This window comes from Tachypleus tridentatus, chromosome 9, assembly GCF_004210375.1.
Source record: "Tachypleus tridentatus isolate NWPU-2018 chromosome 9, ASM421037v1, whole genome shotgun sequence".
NCBI lineage: Eukaryota > Metazoa > Arthropoda > Merostomata > Xiphosura > Limulidae > Tachypleus > Tachypleus tridentatus.
In genome coordinates, this window is record NC_134833.1 from 32,531,646 (window position 1) to 32,545,198 (window position 13,553).

The 13,553-nt window shown below is 34.7% G+C and overlaps 1 protein-coding gene across 1 annotated transcript in view; it reads right to left on the reverse strand.

The window, feature by feature from the left end:
* LOC143225002 (NGFI-A-binding protein 1-like) overlaps positions 1-13,553 on the reverse strand; it is a 154,364-nt gene that overhangs the window by 100,054 nt on the left and 40,757 nt on the right. Inside the window, 1 exon segment of the mRNA XM_076453611.1 lies at positions 5,908-5,961. Coding sequence (XP_076309726.1) covers positions 5,908-5,961 — 54 coding nt within the window.

Sequence of the window (13,553 nt, forward strand, 5' to 3'; positions counted from 1 at the left end):
TGACGTTCTGCAAGCACGGTATCTTAATTGGCTAAAGCTTATGTCCAGTTAAAATCCTGTCTGGCCTGCATATTTTACTTTTTAAAAATATCCCCCGCTAGTACAGTGGTATGTCTACGGATTTACAACGCTAAAATCAGGGGTTCGATTCCCCTCGGTGGGCTCAGCAAATAGCACGATGTGGCTTTGCCATAAGAAAACACACACTTTTTGAAAATGGTTCGGAAACTACAAAAGGAAAATAGAAGGATAAATGTCACATTGTTGTTAAGTACAAAGCTACATAATGAGTATCTACTGTTCTAGACAATTCCCCAGTGACAGAGTAGTCAACCTGAGGGCTTATAACTCTAAAAATCGAGTTTCGATATCCGCAATAACTGTAGCACAAATAATCCATCGTGTAGCTTTGCGCTTAATAAATAGATAGTAATAAAGAAATTCAGTGTGTTTTTTGTGTGTTTTTCTTATAGCAAAGCCACATCGGGCTATCTGCTCAGCCCACCGAGGGGAATCGAACCCCTGATTTTAGCGTTGTAAAAAGAAATTCAGAAAAATCAACTATTACTTGCTTTTCAAATGCGCTTTTAATTAATAGTTTTTGTTGAGCACGATACAAGTGTAAAGAAGTCTTCATGTTTAGTTTCAGTTAGAAACTACTTTCATCAACCTAAAATACCGCTATTCTTAATTTAATATTATAAATTTTGTGTAAGTATTCTAACTAAACATAGAAATGTTACTTGTTAAGGGTTGTTTCGTATTTGTTTAAAACAGAAACAGCAACGTTATCGCAGTAAACATCGTTTACATTCAATCAAATTCATTTAGATCTTTCAACCAAAATTAGGCCCTAACTGAACAAGTTTATTTTACGAAAGTTTTATTCAGAAGAGACACATTCAAAAACAGTTATTAATAACATCCAAGCAATAAATTATTTTCTTTAAATAAAACGTCTTGTTGTAGCAATTTGCAAAATAATTTGTACAATTTTCATAGCTTGTTCTCTGAATAAAAAACAGACATAATTGTAAATCTTTTCACTTCAAAGCGAAATGCGTCCAATTTAGTAATGACAATAGCAACACAGGGTTATCTATTATTATGAATCCAATGTAATTCGGGCTGTGTGTTAAGAAGAAAGTAACGAGTTAACACAGAAACGAGTTTCTTTCACTGGTCACTGTGATATTTAAATGCACACACACACACACACAAAAATGCGCGGCTCCTTTGTTTGATCGTAAGTGTGCTCGCGACCTGCGCGAAAATGATATGTAATGTTCTAATTTAAGCACAGTTTATTGTTTGGTTTGTTTGGAAATAAGCACAAAACTGCACATTGAGTTATCTATACTCTGTCCCCCTCAGGTATCGAAATCCAGTTTCTAGCGGTGTAAGTCCTCAGACATTCCGCTCTGCCACTTTTTTTTTTGGGGGAGATCTAAGCATACTTATGGAACAAATATTAATGTTATTAAAGTCGCGAATTTGTCATTCAGTGTTACTCTACTAATCATCACAGTGCTGATTTGTCATTCAGTATTCCTCATACAGCTTAAAGACGTGCAAGCTCTAAGATTCATGACTTATCCTCACACAGCTTAAAGACATGCAAGCTCCAAGATTCATAACTTATCCTCATACAGTTTGAAAACGTACAAGTTTCTAAGATTCATGACTTGTCCTCATACAGTTTAAAAACGTGCAAGCTCTAAGATTCATGACTTATCCTCATACAGTTTAAAAACGTACAAGCTCTAAGATTCATGACTTAGATGTGCTGGCGAATGTTTCACAGATAATTTTTCTAAATCCAAGAACTATCATCAATATATAGATATTTTCAGTTATCATCCCAAACATATAAAATTAAATATTTCCTATAAATCATACAGTTAGATTGGATCGTTTGGTTGCCAATGGAGAAACGTGAGTTAATAGTTTCTTTGAAGTAAAACAGAAACTCTGAGTTCAGTATCACTATCCAGAAGAGGTTATGTTAAGAGGTCTTGAAGTTGCCAAGAATAACGTTTTTAATAAAAACATTTAAAAAGAGGGATTAGTGAACCCAATGAGAAAATTATAGCTTTTGTTGTGACTCGTTATTCAAATATACATATCGATATTTCATTTGTCGATACACCATTAAAATAAATAGATTATAAAACTGAAAAAATGTATTCAAAAATAATAAAATTATTTTATCGAGAAGGCAACCTAAAATTTGTTTAGAATATTGAAGAAACCTAAAGAAAGATATTTTTCTAAGGTAGCTATCTTCAGGTGTAAAAGAAATAATTGTGTTTTATGTAATTTAGGTTACATGAAAACTATGAAAACAACAATAAAGATCTTTTATTTTCCATTAATAACTCATTTAATTGCAATTATAAAATCTTACTATATCTTTTAGAATGTGTAAATTATGGTGAATTAGATAATTTCAGATTAAAAATAGATTTATATAAATTCCAAGTTAGATATCCCGAAAAAAGAAAGCCCACTACATACCAGCAAAATTTTAAATTCGAAAAAAAAACACCATATTTTTATGTTTTCTCTTTTAGAATCAGTAATCTAATAATAAAATATTATTTTGCAAAAAAATTCCCTAAATATTTTGGTGTCATTTTAAATGCATAGATGTAAGAAGAAACTAGTGGCTAGGCAAAGGCGGATGAAACTGTGAAACCGTAAAAATTACTACTAAGAATTACAAAAAGGAAAATAAAGTGAGATATATTAAATTATGAGAGATTACGGATTAAACTGCGTTTCTCTAATAACAAGAGAAAATATAATCGGAATGACATTTTAATTTAAAAAGGAAACTACAAAATAAACTTTAATTTCATTAAATTTCGAGCCCCCTTTTTTTTTAGTACACTTAATTTACACAAGGAGTGCATTATGTATTTGCAAAGTTGGAAAATATACTTAGTTAAAATTAATTTCATTTGTGTTTAATTGAGAAACTGTACTTGAATGGTTTGTTAAAGCTCCTCAGTACACTTATATTCTGAAGAGTGATCTTTGAAGTCACGAAACCTGTCAAAGAAATTAATAAAGAAGCGAAGAAACAAAATAATTTAATATCGTTGTGTTTCGTTATTCGTATCCACAGGCGAAACCTATTTGTATTTTGGTTTTGTATCAAAACGACTAAACTGTATAATGTTTAGGTTTTAGGCTTATTTGTTTTTAGTTTTGTTTTTGTTTTTTTTGCAATCTAAATAGTTTATGGGTTCATGTAATATCTGTAATGTCTTATCTTTACAATATGTAGCATATTAAAGCCCCCCAGTGGCTCAGCGGTACGTCTGCGGACTTACAATGCTAAAAACCGGGTTTCAATACCCGTGGTGGGCAGAGCACAGATAGCCCACTGTGTAGCTTTGTGCTTAAGTAAAAACAACAGCACATTTAAAAAAAAACTGAAAATTAGAAATCAATTGTTAGACATAATAATGAACGTGTATATGAACACCAGTTCCTGTGTATATACTTTAGGTTTCTTAAGATAAAAACTAAACAAATGTTACAGTATAACTGAGTGTCGTACTAAAGCAACCAAATATGTCAAGACTTGTATAAACCACACACTCATTCTGAGTGTTACAGTCAGATTACTTCCTATACTCAACTTCACTGGTCAAAACCAAACGAAAAATCACACGTGTTTTTACAAATGAAATTATAATCTTTCCTAATGAAATAGAACACAGACTATGTTTAAACACGCACTAAAAGATCGGTTCTTCGACTATTATATAGATGTGTACACACATGTATATATGTGTGTGTATGTTTAAGAATATATGTTCCTGAATAAACGAAACCAGATCTTGAGTGTGAAATCACACTTCGCTTAAATTAATGAAAGTGGTTCACTCACTACGCAAACAAAGTCGAGCTCTCTTAACTTTAATGGTAGGAGACGTTAATAAATGCCCACCCACTAATGTACAATGAACATAATTCATGTCAACCAAACAGGTTAACTCTTATTATATAGGTAGTAGTGTACAGTCCAAGAAAATACATTAATTTTTAATATATAGTTCATATAATACCCATCAACAAATAACAGTAATTTTTAATACATAGCTAATATCAATATTAACACATCAACAAGTAATATTAACTGTTAGCATATACCTAATATAATGCACATCAACCAAAAACAGTAATTGTTAGCATATACCTACTACAGTATCCAATAATAAATAATATAAAACAGTTAATATATACCGAACATAGTACACGACAACAAGTAGCATTAACTGTTAAGCTATAGGACTAATACTGAGCAAGACGACAAATAACATGAACAGTTAAAGATATAAATTTCACCTTTGGGCCCGGCATGGCCAGGTGGGTTAAGGCGTTCGACTCGTAATCTGAGGGTCGCGGGTTCGAATCCCCGTCTCACCAAACATGCTTACCCTTTCAGCCGTGGAGACGTTATAATGTGACGGTCAATCCCACTATTCGTTGGTAAAAGAGTAGCTCAAGAGTTGGCGGTGGGTGGTGATGACTAGCTGCCTTCCCTCTAGTCTTACACTGCTAAATTAGGGACGGATAGCGCAGATAGCCCTCGTGTAGCTTTGCGCGAAATTCCTAAACAAACAATCTCACTTTTAAAACACTTTAACTAACACTAACTTTATCTTAAACATAGCGTTGCGTTTGTTTTTTCCTGTTTGCGGTTGCTCTTCTTAATAAGGTATTGTGTATATCGAAATTTCTACGAAAATTGTTTATAAGTTCAAGATTTTGAGTGGGCATTACAAATTTTCTTGTAAAGTGCTTTTACTTGACCAAAAAGCAATGACTGTGTCATTTGTTTAAACACATAGAAATATAAACTTAAACGTATTAAAACCAATAATAACAATTCTTAAAGGTCGCTTGCTGAAAGTTACACATGTAAATATGTTTTGTAACTGGTACATCCTAGGAAAACATTAAATATATAATATTCCAAAGTTCAAACTATAATATAGGATTATAAAATGTACCCTAGGTTATGGAGGTTACTGAAGAAGTAGGACCCACATTGCGGTAGGAATACACCGTCTACCAGTCCTAACCTCCATTCACCAGTCTCACGTAAGAAATAAAAGAGTAGCAATATATACAGAAATAGAAATTAGGAGAGCGAGATGTGGGTGCCTAAGGCTACAACATTCCACATCTATATCACCCTTCACTGCCTGCAGACAGTTGTGGGAAGGTGACTGGTCTCCAAAGTAAAGAAGAAGAGAAAATTAATTGAAAAAAGAATAAAAAATAAGCTACTTATTCTTAGTTTTCTCAATTAGTGCAGCGTTTTTTGTTTAATTTATTTTTGTTTTGGCTTGTTTTTTTTTTAAATTATAACAAACTAATATAATTATTCAGAGGTTTGAATTTGCTGTTTTTAACGCAATCCTTCCTTGTCAGTTTGTTTACTTAACTTTATCAGAATGTATTATACGTGTGCGTGTGTACTTACGGAAAATGTTTTTTAATCTAACTATTGTTTATAACTGTCTTAATAACGACGTATATTTTATTGCATTAATCCTTTAGCATCCTTCAAAAAAAGAAATAAAAGGATATTATATATATTTATTTATATATCGGGCATGTGGTTTGCAAATGGGGCAGAGGTTTACTACAAATTCCGGATTGAGGGCATGCAAAAAAAAGAAAAAAACTTTCCAGTCAAACAACAAATTAGCTCCTGTAGCGAGGTAAGAGGGCAGAACTAGGTCGCTATTATTTAAAAACAAAAAACACAATTATCTCTACGAGGCCTAAACAGTAACAACTGAATGTTTCTTACGGGAAATAAGAAATAATGTTTAACCTGAATACTATCCTGAAGTACTGAGATATCGTAAACATAAAACATACCTGGTTGACGGCAGGGGGCGCCGTGATGTTCTCCGTACATTCTCCCGCTGTAACCTTAGTGAAACAAATACTTTATTCAGTCAGACAAACAATGGAAGAAACGTAAATACAGCATGCAAAAAAGAAGAAGAAAAACAGACATATAAAGCAGATTGAATTAGACCTTCATTTAAATATAAAGAAGCAAAGTAACAGCTAAAGTATCACACATATATAATTACACATGATATTTCATTAATTTTAAGCTGCAGATGTAACAACACTAGCCTAAAACTTTTATTACACATAGGATCATGATGTCCTTCTCCCATAGTGTCGGGTGAAAAATCACTATTAATTTATTTTCATAAGTCTTATAACGTTTACCTACAAGAGTACTTTCTTAAACTGCAAATAAACTAGGGTAGGGACAAAAAGATTTGCTTTAAATGTGTGTAACGTTTCACGTTTACATTGACCAAACAGTGTTGTCCTCTTTTATAAATATTAGTCGGTTTTGACAAACAATAGACGGGTATACCCTTTACAATAAAAATATACTTGTACTGCTACTACTACAGCCAGTAACCGGGGGTGCTGTAGTACCTTCACGTTTACATACTTAACTCATATAGTAACTTCAGGTTGTATTATAATATTAATTTTCTATGGGGGGGGGCATGTCCCCAGGCTCCCTAGATTGAGCACCTCACCATTTGGCAACTATTTCTTACACCACTGTTCTGTTTCAGGTTTTAAGGGGTACTGAGACATGAAGATCAAGTTGAAATTAGAGCCAGATCTGAGGGTTTAATTTGGTTAAACCAGTATAGGAGTTATTTTTTGTATAAAAACGAAAAACAACCGATTAAAACCGGTATAGAACTAAAACAGAGAACCCCAAGCAGAATAAAACATCTCAAAGTTAGAGACTCGAACCATACATTTTCTCTTACTCTTTGTTGGGCCCGACATGGCCAGGTTGGTTAAGGCGTTCGACTCGTAATCTGAGAGTCGCGGGTTCGAATCCCCGTCACACCAAACATGTTCGCTCTTTCAGCCGTGGGGGCGTTGTAATGTTTCGATCAATCTCACTATTCGTTGGTAAACGAGTAGCCCAACAGTTGGCGGTGGGTGGTGATGACTAGCTGCCTTCTCTCTAGTCTACAATGCTAAATTTAGGATGGCTAGCGCAAATAGTCCTCGTGTAGTTTTGCACGAGATTCAAAAAACAAACAAACTCTTTGTTGGCTAACTTTTCAGCCTCCTTATGTTTAAAAGTAAATTAATACACAGTTCTGCAGTCCTAAAGCTGCCTTGAAAAGGTAAACATCAATTAACGGGTTATTTACTGCACTTTAGACATGCTTAGATACAGACTAGCTGAAAGCAGATTGTATGGAGACGAGTATACGTAAAATTAAACACCATAACTGTTCAATAAAGCTAAAACTTATAGTATCGCATTTTGAAACTGCTATTACTCAGACAGCAACCTTAAATTTCAATAGAAAGTACAATGACATTCAATATTAATGCTCCTGACGTATTCTATAGGAAGCTTAGTTTTGTTCTATTGATTTGCCCTTGACCAAGGCTACTGATGAACAGTAGAACTCTCCGAATGAGAAGGACTGGGTTTCACATTTATTTTATAGTAAATCAAAAATTTATTTATAATTACAAATATGCGTGTTCAGTTCTTACGGACTCTACATTCTCTAGAACATGAGTATAGTATGTATTTATAGTTTCTTCTTATACAGTAAAACTTTCACGACTGGGAAAATAAGCCTCGGATTTTCTAAGTTTCATTTTTAAGTTTTCTTGAATTTAAACAAATAAATTATCCCGCCTAATAAAGACAATAAAACTTGTAAATGTTGCTTTTGCCCCCTTTGTTGGCTTTTGTACAAAACTACACGAAGTGCATTTGCTCCAGTCATGCATGATATTGAATAGATAGACCGGAGGGAAAGCAGCTAGACGGCAGCACCCGCCGCCAGCTCTTGACAGTCACTGTTAGAACACAATCTCAAACTTGTGGAGTTCGTTTTTATAGGTGGTAACAGGACACGAACTACTGACCTGCGGCTCAAGAGTCCGACAAGCTAACCATTGACCGGTGAACTCTTGACCCAGTAAGTATTATAATTTAAATAAAATATTTTTACATTGTTCGACGAAAAACGATGGTACTAAATTCACAAACAATTCATATTTTAATATTGTTTTTAGCTATAGAAATGTTTTTAAACTATTGGGAAGCTGTAGAAGAAAAAAAAAGTGTTACTCTGTTTATGAAAACATGGGTTATTTACCCATCAATGTTTAAAATTTAAAAATTCCGTTTTGCATATGTTCGTATGGATATATGTAAATAACAAAATATAACATAACCGTCAATGTTTGAAACGTGAAAGCGAGATCAGACAAGCTCGCTCTTTCAGCCATGGAGGCGTTATAATGTTCGGTCAATCCCACTATTCGTTGGTAAAAGAGTAGCCCAAAAGTTGGCGGTGGGTCGTGATGACTAGCTGCTCTACCTCTAGTCTTACACTGCTAAATTAGAGACGGCTAGCGCAGATAACCCTGGTGTAGCTTTGCGCGAAATTAAAATCAAACAAACAAACAAGCAGAGAAAGAGAGAGAGAGACCTACATTTAAATACGTTTGTTGTAGAATATACAGAGATTCTGTCTTTTCATCACAGGATATACTAGAAGAGAATGAAAAGAAAACACACGTGTAGAATAATGTTTATTGTAGAACAAGCAGGGATTATCTCCTAGCCTAACGTTCGTCGCAGGATAAATAGAAAGCCAGTATGCCAAACAATGTTAATCGAAGAACAGACAAAATTACATAAACGTAGTGCATCACACATCACTGGAAAGTCAGAGGAATGATACACAAACTGAGCAACATTCATTATCGTAACACAGAAAAAAAAAAAAAAAAAAACTAACTTGTACGGCAATGTTTATCACAAGGACTGCGAGATATCTACATGTTAATTAGTTTTTCTGTGACACACGACGGTTTTTATATACACACACCAACTCTGACCGAAGCTCATGGAAACCAAATGACTTACACCTACAACCTACCTGGCTACTGTTAAAAACATTCGAGTGCCTCTTCTTCCTAACCACGTACATGTTCCCGTTTTCCGCGATAATAAACGAGATTACCTCGAATCTATGTAGTAGTATATTTGTTTACCAACACGAGAATAATAACTTGTTTGATGAATAAACGAATAGAGTTTCATGCATTAAAAATTAAATTAAATGACGACAAACTTTGATAATGCATAACACGCACCTTTTTTTAAAAATGCACGTGCGTATGCTAGTCGGGCGATTTTCAAGTTAAAATTAAAACTTTGCTAGTATCACTTAAACAAGAATTAGTTTGGTTTGCTTTGAATTTCGCGCAAAGCTACTCGAGGGCTATCTGCGCTAGCCGTCCCTAATTTAGCAGTGTAAGAGTAGAGGGAAGGCAGCTAGTCATCACCACCCACCGCCAACTCTTGGGCTACCGTTACCAACGAATAGTGGGATTGACCGTCACATTATAACGACCCGATGGCTGAAATGGCGAGTATGTTTGGTGTGATGGGGCTCGAACCCGCGACCCTCAGATTACGACTCGAGTGCCTAATCCAACTGGCCATGCCAGGTCAAATAGGAATTAATTTAAATGATATGTACGACTTCTGGCTTTTCACGTAGTATCATAGTGCCTAAATTTGATGTAAAAAAGAAAGGAAGGAAAAAATCGAACAGCTTAACTCTGCATATCAGTCTAACATATACCTTTGTTATTATAAAAACATTGAGAAAATAGCGAGTAGAAAAATATTGATAAAGAAACTAGAAGAAATTGTATGTAGCAAAAACAAGAACATAAATAGAACAAGGTTTTGTTTGATTTTGGAATTCGCACAAAGCTACTCGAGGGCTATCTGTGGTCGCCGTCCCTAATTTAGCAGTGTAAGACCAGGTAGAACAAGGTAGAAACAAACTGAGCTTCTATAGAAGCTATCCCCATGTATTTTTCTTTGTATTACACTACTGTTTTCTCCGCTGTACGGCGGACTTTTTGCAGAGCTTTGTGTGATTCAAAGTGTCCTGAAGTTTTGCGTATTATAATATTCGAAAGTTGCGGATAGCGACGCCGAAAAGAAGAAACAATATTAACAGATCTTTATTTCCCCATTTAGTAAACAATCCTCACGTTAATGTTATAGGCTGATAACTTTATATCTATTTATGTTTTTGTATTATTAGTAAATGTTTTAAACCTACCAAAAGGAAACTAGAATGTTTATCTAGAAACTGCAAAAATTTCGGAGAGAAAATTCACACATAATGATCCCCGTGATCAAGAGGTTTGTGGTTCCCTCTAGTGTCATGTGCATTAATTAAAGAAACTTATTAATTTTCAGCATTTTGGTGATGGCACTAAACGTTTATTCAGTTGTTCTCTGTTGAGTACGATCTCTTTGTCTACATACAAATTTGAATGCTTTGGAAGTGCTGCTTCAAAGTGCTTGTAGATAATGAATATGTCACCTGTAGAAAAGTAACTTCACGAACCTCCCCACCCCTCCTTTCCCGGCTAACCCTTTGATCTCTTGACAACAACGATGGCTAAAAATACAGCGGCTGGTTTGTACGGTGTAGTTCGCTCCTTCTGATAGCAGAAAGACATAAAAATAATAATAATTCACAAGCTATCAATGCAGTCTCTTGTTCTTTTACATGGAGGCCGTATAGTCGAATTGACAAAATCAAGAGACAGAAGAGTACGCGTGGAAAAAAAAAAAAAATACAACGCACTCAACCCATTCAACACATACACACCAACCGTAATAGCTTTTATGTAATCATAACCTATGTATAATATTTATACACACATCATGTGTATCCCTAACGAGGGACTAACTAATGTCTTTTCTTTCTTTCTTTTATTTTTAATACACTCACTATTTCAGAAAGACACACACGCCACATGATGGTGCTGTCAGAAACTAAGCGCCAACTCTACTCACGGGCGGGTGTTATTTCATGGTTCCTTTGCCATAGCTAGCTTCCCCTTAAACAGGTTCTTAGGCCTCTGGTTTCATATAAAAACTCTTATCCTTCTATAACTTTCTCCCCCTCCCCTCCTGAACTCGCCATGCAGTGAGCGTGCTGATAACAACAACCAAGAAAACAACGACATAGTATGGTTGCAGCACGTTTTCTGCCCTTGAGGCGAAACGAGAGATCAACCATGTGTCTGGTTGTTAGGCGTAAAAAGCAAAATGTATTAAATGCTTAAAAAAAAAAGAAGATATACAACGTACTCAACCCATTCAACATTTACGCTTCTACAATTGGCCTGCTTAAACCCTCAATGTTGTATACTTGCCAAGAGGTGGCGTGATAAAAATTTTTATTTAGATTTCAAGTAGATACTTCAAGGTTCGCGGGGAAATTATCTGAGTTACATAACTTTACGTAGTATATACTATTTATATTTACAACGGTCCTCGAAATTACAAATATTATATATACACAAATTGGATATGTGATTTCTGTACGTACTAGTGGGTTAAACAAATCTAGGCCCGGCATAGCCAGGTGGATGAAAGCACTCGACCCCTAGTCTTAGGATCGCGAGGTCAAATCCCCGTCCCACCAACCATGTTCGCCCTTCACAGCCATGGGTGCGTTATAATGTGCGATCAATCCTATTATTTGTTGGAAAAGAGTAGTATAAGAGTTGGCGGTGGGTGGCGATATCTAGCTGCCTTCTCTCTAGTCTTACACTGCTAAATAAGGAACAGATGGCTCTCGTGTAGGTTTGTACGAAATTCAAAATAAACAAACCTTACTTCTAACACGTAAAGTGCGCTACAGGCGCTACCACTCGTGTTTTTCGTTGAAGTGGGATATTTTTAAACTATGCACTTGTTTGTACCTTTTTTCGTTTCCTCGTTACGTTTATTATTATCACTTAAAAATTTTACGCCTTGAAACGGTACTATAAACTGTAAGGCTGTCAAGTTTAAATAACGTTTTCAACTGATTACTCCTGTTTCCTGAAACTATATCATTTTAAAACAAATTCTTAGAACCGCTTTAATGTTCAGGCAAAGGAACTCCTTCGGGAAAAGTGGTATGCAAATACTGTTAGGAAAATCACTTTCAGGTAAGATGTGTAGGTATGTTTATTTACACTCTGGTAAACTATACGTAATATATCTATTCTGTCATAATGTTAGTTCTGACAAACCGTACGTAGTGTGTCTATTCTGTCAGAATTTCCCATAATGCCACACTGTAATTAAGATATCTATTATTTTTTATTATTATACTCTGACAGAATTTCTTTTACCTCTTCATTCAAGCAAACTATACTATAATCATAGCTTATACTTTATGTATTTTGTCTTTTTGACAACCATAGCTGACATTGTATGAATTTTATCTTCAAGACATAAATACTTTAGCTTTTCGACAACCATGGCTGATATCTTGTATATGGTAGATTAAAAAGGAAAATGTTCAGTATTATAAAATTATTTATAAACTCAATGAACCAAAGGTCAGTATTGAAACTTATTAAACCGGTGGACAAAAGTTAATCAAAGTTAAAGTAAGCTTCTATTTGGAACTTGTTTGTTTTGTTTAATTTCGCATTAAGCCCCCAAGGGTTAACCTACACAACTAATTCTTGAGAAAATTGTGTGTGTGTGTGTGTGTGTGTGTGTTTCTTATGGCAAAGCCACAAAGGACTATGTACTGTGTCCACCGAGGGGAATTGAATCCCTGATTTTAGTATTGTAAATTCAAATACCGCTGTCCCAGCAGGGAACCAGTTGAATGAACTATTACTAGATATTAATATTCCTTATTTCTCTTATGCGATAAAATGTCCCTTGGGAGGACAGCGATAAGTCGTCGGATTCACAACACTCAAACCAGGGATTCGATTTCCATTGGAAGACACAGCAGATGCCCCATTCTGGCTTTGCTATAAGAAAACACACACGCAACTAAGATACATATATATGTGTACTTTCCTAACGACAAAAATGAAATGACATGAAAATTCTTTTATCGGGAAATTTAATGTAATTCTTTATCATTAACACCTGAAATGTAGAGAATGCCAAAATATAAAAAGGAGGCTCAAAAAATGATTTATATGTTAAGTTTTACTGTGTGTGTTGCTCAGGGTCTTAAGATTTATGATTTTGTTCTGAAGATGCCAGACTAGTAAGAAATTAAAATTTCAGTTTCTAGGTCTTTGTAGAATATCATGTAAAAAACATTTAAAAAAAATCATATTTTTCTAATATTTTGAACGATCATCTTCGGTGCGATATGTTTAACTTATATTTTATTTTGCTCTATTTGTTGCAAAAACTTTACGTACTACTAAAAGTTACAACCAAAAGACAATGCAACATTATTAAAAACGCTAAATCTGAAGCTATCTCACCATAAGTCTTATAGCAGCTTTAACTTTGATCGTTTTGCTATTGACGCGTCTTCAGAAAGTTAGGTTAATAATGGACTTTCTTCTACGCTTTGTTTGGTGTTAACCATGTCTTCCGCTCAATACCGGAGGATTTGTTTCAGTTGATAGGCCTAATAAACCTAACTGAC